Raw genomic sequence first — 16,165 nt, forward strand, 5'->3', positions numbered from 1 at the left:
GATTACCAACTATAGCATAAATGATACAACTTTAAAACAAAGATGTTACCAATGATACAAAGTAATACAAATAGGAATATTACTATAATGGACCTACAAATGCTATCAGTATATCAAGACAAATTGTAGGACTGGAAAAGTTACAGAAAAGATGAAGTGACACACCAAGAATGTGAAGGAGGTACATTACAGAGAGAAACCTTACGTGTCCATGCTTTGTCTTCCATGAGGCTAAGGGAGAGCCCAGTGATCTGTATTCCAATATATACACTTTCAGAAAAGTCCACCTCTCCTTAACTCTTTCCCGGTAGAAACACCCCCTCTCACATATTCATATTCACTCAAGGTTGAAGAGAGTCCTATTCCCTCACATGAGCCCGGTGGCCACACTTGGTCAAATGGAGGTCATTACGTGTCATAAAAAAACATGAGAGCTTGGCTTGCTTCTATATCCCCTCTCTACCCAACCCCATTTAAGTAAAACATGTTTGGTAACATTACCGCATTATCATCAGTTAGAGGTCATCCTCACAGCCCCAAGTGATTCCCTCCGGGCAAGGGAATGTCTTAGTTATGGTACATCTAGAAACCAGGTAGTATAGTGGAGCTTCCGAGATACTAACTCTAGATAACATACCAGAGCTCTTGTATGATGTCGGCTGTTTTTAGAATGTCCTGACACACTGTTAAGCCATAGTGTATGTCCATTTATTAACACTGATTATCATTGAAGGTAAAAATCATTAGGCCTCGCATTTCCCCATCGGGGGGAGGTAAGCCTTAACCGCATCCATTATTTGGCAACACTCTACTTTTCTTTGAGGAATGGTGGGATTGGGGGTGGGGAGTGGACTGGGGCGGGTAGGTTCCTGCACCTGTTCTCTGTGGAAGAAAATCCCTGTCTGTCTAAAGTAAATAGAATAGCAAAGAAAATAGCCAAATAACACTTGTTTTTACCCCCATTGGCACACAACAAATGTACATGCAGTTTACAGGATCCTTTATTTTTTTTTAAATACGCCCCTCATTGTTTTATATGTGACATGGATTTCCTAGATATAAACATACTGCTGTGTTGTAGATATCTATATGAAGAATGCAACTTCCAGAGAAATAAGAAAAATGCAGGACTACCTTGCTGACCTCCTTCCAAATATTTCTGTTGCCGGGTTGTTATGTTGACCCTCTGGTTTCAATACATTCATGGGCAGATGTTACCTGTTAAGAATAGCAGGTAGGAATAGCCACTTTTTGCATCTTGCTATATACAGTATTCGTGCACATGCAGTCAGTTTTTCCCATCCCTCTTCTAAAATAGAAGGGATTGCTCTTTGGAACAAATAGGTACATTATTGTGCACATTACCAGGCTATTCCATTAGTCCAAGCTATTTGTTATGACCCCATAGCCTAATCTAACCTTTTCCAGGTGCTTTTCATTAAATTGAGGCCTTGACCAGGGCATTTAGTGCTAAGCTTTGGAAGTGGACCCTACTTATCAAAATGCCCATGTGACCTTGTGCATTGGTTTAAAAAATGCTACAGTACCCTATGGCAAAATCAGAACCAGCAACTCTATTGCTAGTTTATTGTAACTTGGCTGCAGATTTATCATAAGTAGAACTATAGGCAAAACATTTTTTGTAATTTTGGATAGAGTAAGGAAGGGTTATAACCCCTGTTATAACCCCTGTCAAATTGTTTATCATCTGTGCAGAAATTTCCCTTCACTTCCTGTCCCATAGCCAAAGAGGAAGTGAGAGGAAATCCCCGCAAATTAAGGGAATTTCTCAAGGACCTCCAGCTGTTTTTTTTTTTGAACATGTGACCAGCAGCAGAGGACTTGAAGCTCCTCCCGTTTATGTTTCCCTGCAGACAGGCTGGGAGGGTGCTAGGTCAGGTGACAGCTGTATATCGATTAGGAAAAAAGGTACTTCGATTTTTTTTTTTTTTTTATTATTATTAAAATAGTTACAGTACCATCATCTATATGAAGAAATAGAAGAAAAAATGCCAATGAAACAGTTTTGTGTTTATTATCCCTTAAAGTGTACTACAGGCAACCTTTTTTTTTTTTTATTGAATATTGGAGGTTTTTAACCCCGTCAGCTTTTTTTCTGTGTCCCACTGGGGAGATTTGCCTTCACTTCCTGTCCCACAGCTAAAACAGGAAGTAAGAGGAAATCCCTGAAAAGTAAGGGAATCCCTTGGTGTCACTAGGGTCACCAGAATTAGTATCCCCATTGGAAGATTTCCTCTCCATTACTTTTCTGGGGACAACCCAACATTTAGGATTTTCTTTTACTTTCAAGGATAATAGTAAACAGGCCAAATGGAGAGAGTGAATCTCCTTCAGAGACACAGACAGCAATAAAACCTGACAGGGGATCTCATCCCTCTACAAAACTAAAACCTTTTGTTATAATTTAAGCACAGTTTATTAATTTTCAAAGAAATGCTGAATCCATAGAGTCCTCTCTGAATATGAATCCAAGGACTTGGAGGTTAACTTCACCTTTTGCAGCATATTACATGTTTCACCCAGGGCCATCATCAGGAGTAGGCAACTGATATGATTGTAAGGGGCCTGAACATCTGGAGGGGCCCGAGCAGGCCAGGAGAAGGCAGTAGCGGGTGCACTATAGAAACGATGTTGGCAACTTCTGCTGCTCTGTGTCATTGAGCTCAGACATCCAGCTCTTTACTGCCACCTCTGGCTACCATGTGCAGTACTATGTACTCGTGTGAGCTGCCTGTACTGTGCTATGTACTGTGATCGGCTGCAGCTCTTCTGTGTCTCAGCAACATGCTCTGGGACTAGGTAGGAAGATCTGCTTTACAAGAAGAGGCTGTGAACAAAAAGGGAGGGGGGCTGACATATATACAGGAGTGAGGGGGGCTGCCATATATACAGGAGTGAGGGGGGCTGGCATATATACAGGAGTGAGAGGAGGCTGACATATATACAGTAGTGGGGGGCTGACATATATACAGGAGTGAGAGGGGGGCTGACATATATACAGGAGTGAGAGGGGGGCTGGCATATATACAGGAGTGAGGGGGGCTGCCATATATACAGGAGTGAGGGGGGCTGCCATATATACAGGAGTGAGAGGGGGGCTGCCATATATACAGGAGTGAGAGGGGGGCTGGCATATATACAGTAGGGGGGCTGCCATATATACAGGAGTGAGGGGGGCTGCCATATATACAGGAGTGAGGGGGGCTGGCATATATACAGGAGTGAGAGGGGGCTGACATATATACAGTAGTGGGGGGCTGACATATATACAGGAGTGAGAGGGGGGCTGACATATATACAGGAGTGAGAGGGGGGCTGGCATATATACAGTAGGGGGGGGGCTGACATATATACAGGAGTGAGAGGGGGGCTGACATATATACAGGAGTGAGAGGGGGGTTGACATATATACAGTAGTGGGGGGGCTGACATATATACAGGAGTGAGAGGGGGGCTGACATATATACAGGAGTGAGAGGGGGGCTGGCATATATACAGTAGGGGGGGGGCTGACATATATACAGGAGTGAGAGGGGGGCTGACATATATACAGGAGTGAGAGGGGGGTTGACATATATACAGTAGTGGGGGGGCTGACATATATACAGGAGTGAGAGGGGGGCTGACATATATACAGTAGTGGGGGGGGCTGACATATATACAGGAGTGAGGGGAGATGACATATGTACAGGCGTGAGGAGGGCTGACAAATATATAGAAGTGGGGGGGGGGGGCTGACATATATACAGGAGTGAGGGTGGCTAACATATGTACAGGTGTGAGGGGGGGCTGAGAAATATACAGAAGTGGGGTGCTGACATATACACAGTAGTGAGGGGGGCTGACATATATACAGGTGTGAGGAGGGCTGGTATATATATATATATATATATATTAGTCATTCCGCAGATTTTAAGTCTGTGCTCTGACTAGGCCATGCAGGAACATTCACCTTTCTCCTTCAACCACTGTGTGGTCGTTTTTACTGTGTACTTTGGGTCATTGTCATGTTGGAAGCTAAACCTCCTTCCCATTGACCAATTTCTGTCAGAGGGCAGCAGATTTTCCTGGAGAATTTGATGGTATTTTACCACATCCATTTTCTTCTATCCTGACAAGTGCTCCGGTTCCTTCTGCAGAGACACCCCCATAACAGGATATTAGCACCTCCTTGCTTTACTGTAGGAATTGTGTTATTTGGATGGTGAGCTCTATTGGATTAATGCCAGACATATTGTTTGGTGCTGAGGCCAAATAATTGAATTTTAGTCTCCTCTGACCATAACACCTTTTTCCATGTGGCCTCAGAATTTTCAAGGTGCGTTTAAGGTGGACAGATGAGAATAAAATTGAATTATTTGGCCTCAACACCAAACAATATGTCTAAATTAACCATTCCATTGTTTTATTGAGAGATTAAAGTTGGGCATAGAGGGATCAAATATCAAATTTTGGATCCATCTATTGCCCTTTCCATTTGTGAGAAGTCAGTGTAAGCCCTGGTTCACATTGATGCGGGATGGAAATTGTGTGAGTTCAGCTGAACTCGCACAATTTAATTCCTGCATGTCAGTCCAACAATTTCAGAGAAATCTGTGCGGTTTCCTGCACAGATGTCTATTGAAAGCGCCAAAAGTAGTACAGAAAACTACTTTTGGGACAGTTCCATTATGGGCAATAGCCACCAAATCAATGTGAACTAGGGCTAAAGAGCTTTTTGGAAATGTTTTGCTCAATTAGTGCTACAGCCAGCTGGCTGCAGTGCTGATCAGTGCACTCTAAGCCCTTGTACACACGGTCGGAGAATCTGTCGGAATGCGTCTTATCGGACCGTGTCGTCAGATAATCCGAATGTGTGTGATATGCATCGGACTGATTCCGTCCGAATCTCCGTCCGACCCAATTTTCCAACATCTTGGAAATATTTCCCGACCAACTGGGCCGGACGGACCTAATCCAATCATGTGTAGAGCATTTTCATCGGACTAAGTGCCACGCATGCTCAGATCAAATTCCTACATCAAAGCTATTGGCTACTAGCCTGAATGTAGTCCCATCGTAACGAAATTACGTCATCACGTTCTGAAAGATCAGATTTTTCGCCAACTTGGCCCGACCGTGTGTATGCAACAGTTTCGGACACAATCCGTCGGACTAAATCCGACGGGCAAAATCCGACAGATTTGGTTGGCAAAATCTCCGACCGTGTGTACATGGGCTGACAGTGGAGTAGTCCCTGCTGTCAAACTACAATAACACAGCAAGAAAAATTCCTTTATCCATCTCTCTTGTGTGGATGGATGAATCTGTTCAGTTTTATTTTTTTTTGTTTAGCCTGCTGGTTGATTGAAACAAAAATGGTCCATGTATGGCCAACCTGAGGTTCATAGCCAAAGTGCATTGCTGTTTTCCAATAAGCTATGGCTTGCAGCAAACCAGACATCTTGATGGACTTGAGTCTAAAGCCACACAAAGTCAAAGCCTACGTTTTTTTGGTCAATTTTCTCCCCTGCTGTTTTAGTTGAAATACAAAGTCTTCTGCCCCCCCCCCCCCCACAATACTACCGCAGACATAATATTGATGCTGATGTTGTGGGGGGTTAGGAGAGCCGAGGGACTTGTCACAGGCGATCGTCAAGGGTGCTGACTATGTCCACACTTTCCACCGCCCCCCTCCATTCACATAAGCTGTACTATAGCTTCCACCAATGAAAAGCACTCTATGAATGGAGGAGATGGATCTTTCATTCATCATCCTATCCTCCATTCATACATTGCTTTTTATTCGTGGAAGCTATAATACAGCTTCTATCAATGGGGGGGGGGGGGTTTCCTCACACCTTATGAAATACACCCAGGTCTTGTCTGCTGAGATTCAATGTTTCAACTTTTTCAACCCCTATATATGTAAATTTACTAGAGCAGCGGTTATAATTGGAATTGTCGATACCCTTCAGTAATATGGGAGCCAAATTATAAGGGTATGGGACCGGACCTCTGAAGTACTAAAAAATGATGTTAGATTAGCAAAGGGACCTCCAAACTTTTCAAACAAACGTTCAGTTTATGGTCCTTAGGGGGGCTGGACTATCACTGGGAGTACAAACTGCTCTGTCATCAGTAGAAGTAGATAATGCCTTGAGATTGGTGGTCAGTGGGAGTAAAAAAAATGACATAGCATCTGTGGTCAGCAGGAGGCAGAATAATGCTCTGTCATTGGTATTAGTAGGAGGAAAAATATCCAATTTTTGGTGTCATTGGAAGGAATAGTGCTCCATCGTTGGGGGCAGTGGAAGGAATAGTGCCCCATCATTGGTGTCATCGGAAGGAATAATGCCCCATCATTGGTGTCAGTGGAAGGAACAGTGCCCCATTGCTGGTGTCATTAAAAGGAAAAGTGCCCCATCCTTGGTGTCAGTGGAAGGAATAATGCCCCATCCCTGGTGTCAGTGGAAGGAACAGTGGCACCATCATTGGTGTAATTGAAAGGAATAGTTCCCCATCGTTGGTGTCAGTGGAAGGAATAGTTCCCCATCGTTGGTGTCAATGGAAGGAATAGTTCCCCATCGTTGGTGTCAATGGAAGGAATATTTCCCCATCGTTGGTGTCAGTGGAAGGAATAGTGCCCCATAATTGGTATCAGTGAAAGGAATAGTGCCCCATCATTGGTATCAGTGGAAGGAATAGTGCCCCATTGTTGGTGTCAGTGGAAGGAATAGTGCTCCATTGTTGGTGTCAGTGGAAGGAATAGTGCTCCATTGTTGGTGTCAGTGGTATGAATAGCATCTGACTATTTTAAATCCAAGCATAGCATGAATGTGTATAAATTAGGACTGCGTCCCAAATAACAAATAACAAAAAAAAAGCAAAATATGGGACTTAAATGGTGCTAAACCATCTCAGACGTAAACAGACCAAAATAGTAAGTTGTAAAAGTTTAAAATTTATTAAACCATAGCTGCCTTGCTGCTAGGCATCTGTTTTCTGTGAGTCTAGCAGATCAGATCGAATAACAAAGGTGGTCCATTTACAATGACTGCCGGGAGAAGAGAGCAGGCTGTGTCTGCTCTGAATAACATGGGACATGGACCATCAATTCGCCTGCTGTGCGGGGATCAGCAAACAGAAATCTTTATCCCAAAAAAAACAAACAAACTGTTTGTGTAATTGCAGGGTGAGCTAGGCTTTGGCTCCAATTTGTTGCCCCCTGTGCTCCTCCATCCTGAGTGGGGGCACTCTAATACAGGAGGTGTGTTACTGGTCAGATCACCAGGTGAAAACAGATGAGAAAAGCCTAAAAAAAAAAGAAAACAAATGCAGCCACCACATGTAAGGATTGGTAAACTGCAGTATATAACATTTTTTTGATTTTGAGTTTTGGGTTTGATTTACTACATTTAGACATACAAGTGTTAAAGGCCTCTGTTCTAGAGGCTCAGATAGCATATAAAAGAACACAAGGGGTATGAAGGAAAAGGTGCTTCTTGCTACTGTGTGGCTGGTAAATGAGGGTAAGTAGCAGCCATGACTGGACCTTCAAACCTCATAATCCCAGGAACAATTGGCTTCACTCCAGTTATACTGTGAAATGTAAGCAGTGATTGGTTATTTTAGGTTCATTGCGGTTTGCCATATTGTATTAAGTTCATGCATTGCACATGTCACTTCCTTTTCTAGCTGGAACGGTGCATCCTTCCAGAGCTACATACAGTGGATGTTGACCATTCCTTTAACTTAGTCACTGTAACTGTCCAAAGTTATTTTAAGCAAAATATCCCCATAGAAAAACATTGAAGGTGAGGAGTATGACAGCGTTAACATTGCACACATTTCTCCATAATGGCTCTTCATCAATACTAGTCAGCTTCCTCTGTAACTTTTCCTCTTCCTCTTTAGACAGCTTGACTTCAGGCTGCATCGACACTCCACAGAACCAGAACCCAACCTTCTTCCACCAAGGGTATGAAGGGGCTGCAATCAGAATGTGACTATTATCATTACAAGAACAGGACATGGGGCAAATCCCTCTCCTGAGAAGTCTGGAGGGACCTGACTTTTCTAATCTGCAGAGATGAACTCAGAATCATGCTAAACTTTGGATCTTGGAGCTGACATCCACTCTTCTCACTGCTACTTACTTGACAATTAGCACAAGGGACATTACTTCAATCATTGAGAAGTGTCCCGTGTGCTGCTAGCTGAGTATTTTGTTGAAATGCTCAGTCCTCTGATCCCCCCTACCTACCCCTGCAACAGTAATCTTGCAAAACTGCGGGTGTTAATATGAGCCAAAGGATCTGTCGTATGAGTTTGTCAAGAGTGATGACTATGTCTGCCCCCACCCCCCTATTAATAGAAAATGTACTATAGCCTTCTATATATTCATAGCCTCCGCGAATGAAAAATAATCTATGAATGGACCTTTTATTCATCCACCCGTCCTCCATTCCACCTTTACAGACAGTTAAAAAGATCATTGTTGTCCTGCTGCTAGCTTTATAAAGGGGCGTTGGACCTAAATATACGAAGGCACCATCAGATGGCTGGTCAATCAACCACAGCTCAAGGAACCCCTAGACCAGCGATTCTCAACCAGGGCTCTGTGGAACCCTAGGGTTCCTCCAGAGGTTGCTAGGGGTTCCTTCATCAATGAGCAATTTCTGCCTCTCATAAAAGTTACCCCTGACACCATTGATCTTTTTAGCTATCTGTAAGGAGGTAATTCTTCCCAATGACCATTGACCACAATGTAAGGACCACTTCCCACTGACCATCACACTAATGTATCATGAGTTGTAGATTTCACATATTTAGCAGGGGTTCCATGAGACCGGAGAACTATTTTAAGAGTTCCTCTGTGTTGAAAAGGTTGAGAAAGGCTGCCCTAGACCATTCTACAGAAACCCTTGTTTGGAACAATTGTTTTAGACTAATCAATAAACTATATCTTCAATGTCTCTTCTCACTCACCATTGCCCCATGATTTCTGGTCTTTGATGGATGAACTGTCGTTCAAAACGTCAACTTCTGGGTCTACTGATCCCCCTGCTGTAAGTGTAAACAGAGGCTAATGTTAAAATGTGTACTTTGATGATGAACCTGTGACCAGAATATATAAATGTATTCATATTATTAACAAGCACTAAATGGCCTTTAAAACAAGCCCTCACTGACCTCTGTAGATGCATATATTGTGCAGCAAATGATAAATTATACTAAGAATTCAAAGCAGAATCAGTTAAGTTGTTGAAGTTTTGTCTCGGAAGTTCAGCTCACCTTGCTCCCCCTTGCTAGATCTTCTGTTCTGTGTATACATTGAAGCAATATTTCTCGAACCTTTTTTCAGTCAAGGCACCCTTTAAAACTATGGACAATCTTGAAGCCCCCATTCTAAAATGTAAAAACTATTCTAATAGTTTTTTATTTATTCTATTCTAATGCTGCAGCATTGACACAAGTAGAACACCCAACATTAGAGGTGATTTATTCTTCCAAAGTAAATACACTTTTGCACACTGGAACCGACTAGTATTCTAATCTTTCTTCTCTCCCTCAGTTTCTCTCCATCACTCAGCTAATGTCACCCCAGTGTTGATGGAGAGGCGCAAGGGAGGGTCAAACAAGATTGTTGAGTAGGCGATCAACACCTTTCCTATCAACACTGTTGACATCACTGGTTGATAGGATGCTAGTGGCTAGAAGACCGTAATGGTGCACAATAAAAACCTCTGGCTTTGTGTAACTAAAAGGCAGGCTTGGTCCACTTGTTGGCTTGTATACATTTTTTGTTAGCATTTGGTAGGCATTCTGGCACCCCTGAAGAAACCTTAGGGCACCCTGGTTGAAAAAGGCTGCATTAGAGATTAGTAGTCTGGAGCCCTGCTGGGCCACTGCTGGGAAGCTGAGCTGCTGAAAGCCAAATGCTTCTGTTGTAAATTTTGTTGGTGAATGGCTCCATGATGCCTGCAGCTAAAAGTTCTGTTTTTTAAAGCTCATTTACTCCTTGTTAAGAATACATACATTTGGAAAATCCTATAGCCCACCAAAATTGCATTTTAAAACCCAACTTTTTTGTTTTAAATAGAGTGGGAAATAGTGTTAATTTTGATGTCAAATTTCTATAGTTTTAGTCCTAGTCTTTTGACTAAAATGCCATTTTAGTTTTAGTCGTATTTTAGTCATCTGAATTGTTATAGATTTAGGCGCATTTTAGTCAGCTAAAATAGTGTTAATTTTGTCAATGAAAATATTTTAGTTGACTAATTTAACACTGGTGGGGAAGGGTAAGAACCTCTGTTGAGTTATTGGAGTAAGGAATGGTTAGAAGCCCTCTTTTTTTGTTGTCATCTGGGTCCAATCTGAGATACTTCCCTTCACGCCCTGTCCCTAGAACACAGCTGAAAGTAAGTGGAGAGCTATCCAATGTGAGTCATTCCTCCACAGCTGTCATCAGAATAGGTTTCTCCACTGGAAGATTTCTCACCTATTGTTCCTACGAAAAAAAAAAAAAAACTTGGATTTCCTATACTAGAGACAATAGTCTTTAGGACCAATAACGGTAATTCTCCCAAGCAGGTAAACACTTTTGAGGATTCTAGGAGTTGATTTTATGAAGGGTTAAGTTGACTAAAATTCCAACACATTCAGGGGATCAGGAATTCTCTGATGAAGGGGGGACCTTTGGAATTCCTGAACTGCATTGGATTTCTAGTAAATGTAAAGCCCCGTACACACTATCAGTTTTTCTGCTGAGTTTTTCCTTCGGGTTTACCAAAACCATGTAGTGCCTGCCTGATTGCATACAAATTGAAACTCCTGAGGTTTGACCTCATATTATATGGTTTTGGTAAATCTGAAGGAAAAACTCAGCAGAAAAACTAAAGGTGTGTATGGGGCTTAAAGTGGTTGTATACCCACATTTTTAACTTTTACCTACAGGAAAGCCTATAATAAGGCTTACCTGTAGGTAAAAAAAATATCTTCCCCTCGGTATGCGCCGCTGACTGCAGCGGCGCATGCGCACAAGGGGTTTCTCGCCGTCAAAATCCGGCAGCAGCCGAGCGGCTGGACTGAAATCTCCCGCGCGCATGCGTGGGAGTGACGATATCGTGGCTCCGGCCACTCACAGCGCCGGAGCCGCGATACCCGGAAGAAACGCAGAGGGAGCATGTCAGCTCCCTCGGCGTGGATCGGGCCAGATGTCGGGGCCTCGTTCTAAGGTAAGTATTTCATAATGAGCTAGTATGCGGTGCATACTAGCTCATTATGCCTTTTGCTTTGCAGGTTTAAAAAAAAAAAAAAAAATGTGCGGGTTTACTACCGCTTTAACACTTAGATCAACTTCTGGACTTTAAAAATGTGTCTTAGCCCTTGTACACACGGTCAGGGTATTGTGTGGGCTCCATCTGACTTTTTCTGTCGGAATGTCAGACCAACAATGTTTGAGAGCTGGATATAAAATTTTCCGACAACATGATCCGATCGGACTTTGTCTGATCGTTTGTAGAGAATTCCGATCGGACAAAGTGCCACGCATGCTCAGATCAAATTACGAGACCAAAGCTATTGGTTACTAGTCTGAATGTAGTCCCGTCATAATGAACAAACATCATCACGTTCCAAATGATTGGATTTTCCGACAACTTTGTTCGACCGTGTGCATGCAACAACAGTTTCGGACAAAATCTGTCAGAAAAAATCAGACGAATTTTGTTGTCGGAATGTCCGACCGTGTGTACAAGGGCTTACTCTTTCCTTCCATTACTCTAGTCTGCATGAGATGTGCCAATCTTTGGTTATCTTTTGGAGAGCTCCCTAAAGGGAAATTTTAAACAAGATCTAGTGTTCAACACTTCACACCTTCTGTAACAAAACAAATCTGACAGAGGTTCTAAATTTTTCGCATTCTACCCTAACCTTAAAAAATTTACTTTACTTCTTTTTTCTTTTCTCTTCAGCTCATTTGAAGCCTTTTGAGCTGAATCATTCCATTTATAAAGCAAGCATTGTCATGGGAGATATCATAATTTACACATATTATTATTGGTAAATGCTCCTGCAGGACTTCAGTATATCAGTAGAGTAGATTAACATAAATTACCTGGGACATTCTCAATTGGCAGGGTGCTAGAAGGTACTGCGGCATTATCTGATGTCTTTTCATGATCCTCCATGTTGGTATTTTTCTCTGGTCTGTTTCGGGTCCACCAAGTGAAACGACCAATCTAAGCAAATCAAAGGAAAATACACTAATTATGACTAAGAAGAGTAACACTTTAAGAAAGGAAAACAAGAAGCAGTTCCAAGGACTTTTACCTTACCTAAAATTAGTTCCCTTTTACAGTTCAACCAGTCCTTGGTCTCGGGTTGTCACCTTTTCTTCAAGCTAAACCCGAACACTTTGGCAATGCATGGAAATTTTTTTTTTATAGGGGAACCCTGTGGACTCTGGTGTAAAGGGGAACTATGATATAAGGGGGTTTCTGCTCACCAAAGCCCTCACTTAAATCAGTGTTTCCATCATTTCCTTTTAAGTCGGGGTTCCCAAAGTCCCCCCTTACATCTGAGTCCCCCTTACATTATTACATAGTCAACCTATAATATGTGTGTGTGCGAGTGTGTGTTTATTTCAATAGTACATTGTATATCCCTGTATATTGTGGTCGTTAGGGTGCCCAGCTAATAGTTTTTTTAAATTATTGATGTTCCCTGCTGATACCACTGCTTGTGGAAAGAACCCTCTACACAGTAAAGAACGTTCTACACAGTTTAAGGTTAAACCGCTTCTGTTTTTAATTGTAGTAAATGGGCACGTGTCTTTAAATTCCCTTTCACTTAATATTTTTTTCCCTATGCTAGGGTCACCAGGAAGGTATTTGTAGATCAATATCATATCCCTTCTCAAGCGTCTCCTCTCTAGAGTTAATGAATTCAATGCCTCTATCCTTTCATCATATCTGAGGCCCTCCAGTCCCTTTATTAGCTTTGTTGCTCTTCTCTGGACTTTCTCCAGTTCCAGTACATCCCTCCTGAGGACTGGTCCCCAGAACTGGATGGCATACTACAGGTGCGGACGGACCAGAGTCTTGTAGAGTGGGAGAATTATCGTTTTATCTCTGGAGTTAATCCCCCTTTTGATTTTTGCCAATATTCTGTTAACTTTGTTTACAGCAGCCTGGCATTGCATGCCATTTCTGAGCCTGTTATCTATTAGGACCCCCAGGTCCTTTTCCATCCTAGATTCCCCCTAGCGAGTAACTAGCCATCATATTTTTGGCACCCAAATGGCATCTTAAATTTTTCAACATTAAACCTAATTTTTCCATGTAGATGCCCACCCCATTCATTTGTTTAAGTCTTCTTACAAGGTTTCCACATCCTGCGTAGAAGTTATTGCCCTGTTTAGTTTTGTATAATCCGCAAATACTAAGATTGAGCTGTTTATGCCATCCTCCAGATCGTTTATGAATAGGATTGGTCCCAGGACAGATCCTTGAGGGACCCCACTTTCCACACCAGACCATTCCACATACTTGCCATTTATCACCACCCTTTGGACTCGACCCTGTAGTCAGTGTTCAATCCAGGTACTCCCCCCTATGGTCCATGCCGACAAACCTTAGTATGTACAGCAAACGTTTGTGGGGAACTGTATCAAATGCCTTTGCAAAATCCAGATACACCACATCTACGGGCCTTCCTTTATCTAGATGGCAGCTCACTTCTTCATAGAAGGTTAATAGATTGGTCTGGCAAGAATGATTCTTGATGAATCCATGTTGATTACTGCTAATGTTACCATTTTCATTGCTGAAATCTTTGATATAATCCCTTAACATCCCATCCAATAGCTTGCAGACTATTGATGTTAGGCTAACTAGACAGTAGTTCTCTGCCATTTTTTAAATATTGGTGCCACGTTGGCTTTTCTCCAATCAGCTGGTACCATTCCAGTCACTAAACTGTCCACAAAAATTCTGAACAATGGTCTGGCTATCATCTGGCTCAGTTCCTTAAGGACCCTTGGGTGTAAGCCATCTGGTCCCGGTGACTTATTTATGTAAATTTTTTCAAGTTTATTTCTAATTCTGTCCGCTGTTAGCCATGAGGGTGCTTCCTGTGATGTGCTATGAAAATGAACATTACCGTCTTGGTTACTGTATCCCCCCGTTTCTTTTGTGAAGACTAAGGAGAATATATTCAAAACCTTTGCCATCTGTCTTTGGTAACCAGATTTCCTTCATCGTCCTTTATGGGGCCAATATGTTCTGGCCTCCCTTTCTTTCTGTTGATATATACGTAAAGAATTTCTTGGGATTTTTTACTCTCCTCTGCTATGTGCCTTTTGTGTTCTATCTTAACTGCCCCGATTGCACTCTTACATTTCTTATTGCCTTCTTTGTACAGTTAGCATGCTGACAACGACCCCTCAGCCTTGTATTTTTTGAAGGCCTTTTCCTTTGCTTTTATATGCATACCTTTGTGTACTCACTTGCTTGGAGGCAGGAGAGGGAAAAAGGGAGAGATAGGGTAGACTTCAGTCACAAACAGAGGATGGTGAGCTCACTCACCCGAGGATGTAGGCTTGGGCATCTTTCATCCACAATGTATCTGCCAGCTGCTGAGCTTCCCATTTTCCACCCACACATTCCTTTTCTGAGGCAAAGCACCTCAGGGATTGGAGTGTGGGTGGGAAGACACAGGGGGGTAGGGGCGGGAGGAGGAGGAGGAGCATATCAAGCCACCTCTCCTCTCCCATCCATGTGGGGATGGAGGGAATTCTGCTGGCTCTGGGCAGGCTGAGAGACAGTATCACACACACTCGGCTTAGACAACTGCAGCCAGCCCCCTGGGTATGTAGGGTGTGCCCAGGCACACAGTGCCCAAGCGCATGCCTATGCACTTGGTGGTTGTGGTACTGGGCTATATGCAGAGCCACATGGGTTTGCACAGGGCAGCAGGGGGAATCTGCGCTGCATGGGGTGATTAGGGTGTGCCCAGGCAGACCCGGAACACCCCGTGCGCATGCCTATAAGTCTGAAAAATATGTCTGGGTTTTCAGCGGTCTGAAACCTGGACACATGCTTCAAAACCTGGCCTGTCCTGGTGAATCCCGGACTGGTGACAGCTCTACCTTGGTTTTGACTTGAAATATGGCTGGTAAATCATGTGCAAGACTAATGCCCCATACACACGATTGGACTTTCTGACAACAAAACCATGGATTTTTGTTTGAAGGTTGTTGGCTCCAACTTGTCTTGACTGCACACAGTCACACAAATGTTGGCCACCAATTACAAATGTGGGAACATGGTGACATACAAGACGTACGACGAGCCAATAAAAAGGAAGTTCAATAGTCATGTGATATCTCCATTACGAACGCTAGTTTTACAAGACCATGCTTTCAGCTCATACTTGATTTCGAGCATGTGTGAACCTTTGTGTGACGGACTTGTGTACACATGATCGGAAAGTCCAACAACAAAGTTTTGTTGGCGGAAAATTTGAGAACCTGCTAGCCAACATTTGTTGGCGAAAAGTCTGACAACAAATGTTCGATGGAGCATACACATGGTCAGACTTTCAGCCAACAAGCTCGCATCCAACATTTCCCATCGGAAAATACGATCATGAGAGTATGGGTCTGCAGCTACATTACACTCTCTTGGTAGCCATCTCTTTGCTTTGCTTCCAGGTACCTGTTAAAAAGACATCAGTTTTCCAAAAAAATACCAGATCAAGCGACAATCTCATACTAGTAGGTATGTGAAGATTGGGTTGGCTGCTGGAAGAGGGAACAAGCTATCATGCAAGTCAGAAAACCTATACTGATTGTTGTTGCTCCAAACTGATATTCTCTCTTTTCCCCGTTTCCCCACTAACGTCCCCTTTCATTGACATACACACGCTGACATAGGTTTTTTTTGCTAGGCCATATTCACACTGAGCATTTAGCTCTTGTGCATCAAATCCCAGTGTTTTGGGGTTCGCTGCCTGCAGCCTGTCAAAGTCCATGACAAACTGCAATACACTGTGGCTGGATGCAGTTGGAGGCTGTAACCGGTAGTACTCGCGTTTAAGGCCCTTTGCATTCAGAGACATATGCAGGAATTCTGTGTTCTAGGCATACATAGGGCCCCAG

At 42.9% G+C, this 16,165-nt stretch overlaps 1 protein-coding gene across 1 annotated transcript in view; it reads right to left on the bottom strand.

Moving 5' to 3' along the window:
• Window positions 1-6,944: 6,944 nt before the first annotated feature.
• Window positions 6,945-16,165, bottom strand: part of LOC143926495 (sodium/glucose cotransporter 4-like) — a 71,380-nt gene continuing 62,159 nt past the window's right edge. Inside the window, exons 13-15 of the mRNA XM_077450285.1 lie at window positions 12,122-12,245; window positions 8,992-9,069; window positions 6,945-7,992 (exon numbers count right to left, since the gene is read on the bottom strand). Of these exons, the coding sequence (XP_077306411.1) occupies window positions 7,784-7,992; window positions 8,992-9,069; window positions 12,122-12,245 (411 nt within the window). The 3' untranslated portion in view covers window positions 6,945-7,783. The remainder of the gene's footprint in view (window positions 7,993-8,991; window positions 9,070-12,121; window positions 12,246-16,165) is intronic.

Source organism: Lithobates pipiens, unplaced genomic scaffold, assembly GCF_037356315.1.
Source record: "Lithobates pipiens isolate NorthernLeopardFrog02 unplaced genomic scaffold, aLitPip1_a1.2 Scaffold_23, whole genome shotgun sequence".
Lineage (NCBI taxonomy): Eukaryota > Metazoa > Chordata > Amphibia > Anura > Ranidae > Lithobates > Lithobates pipiens.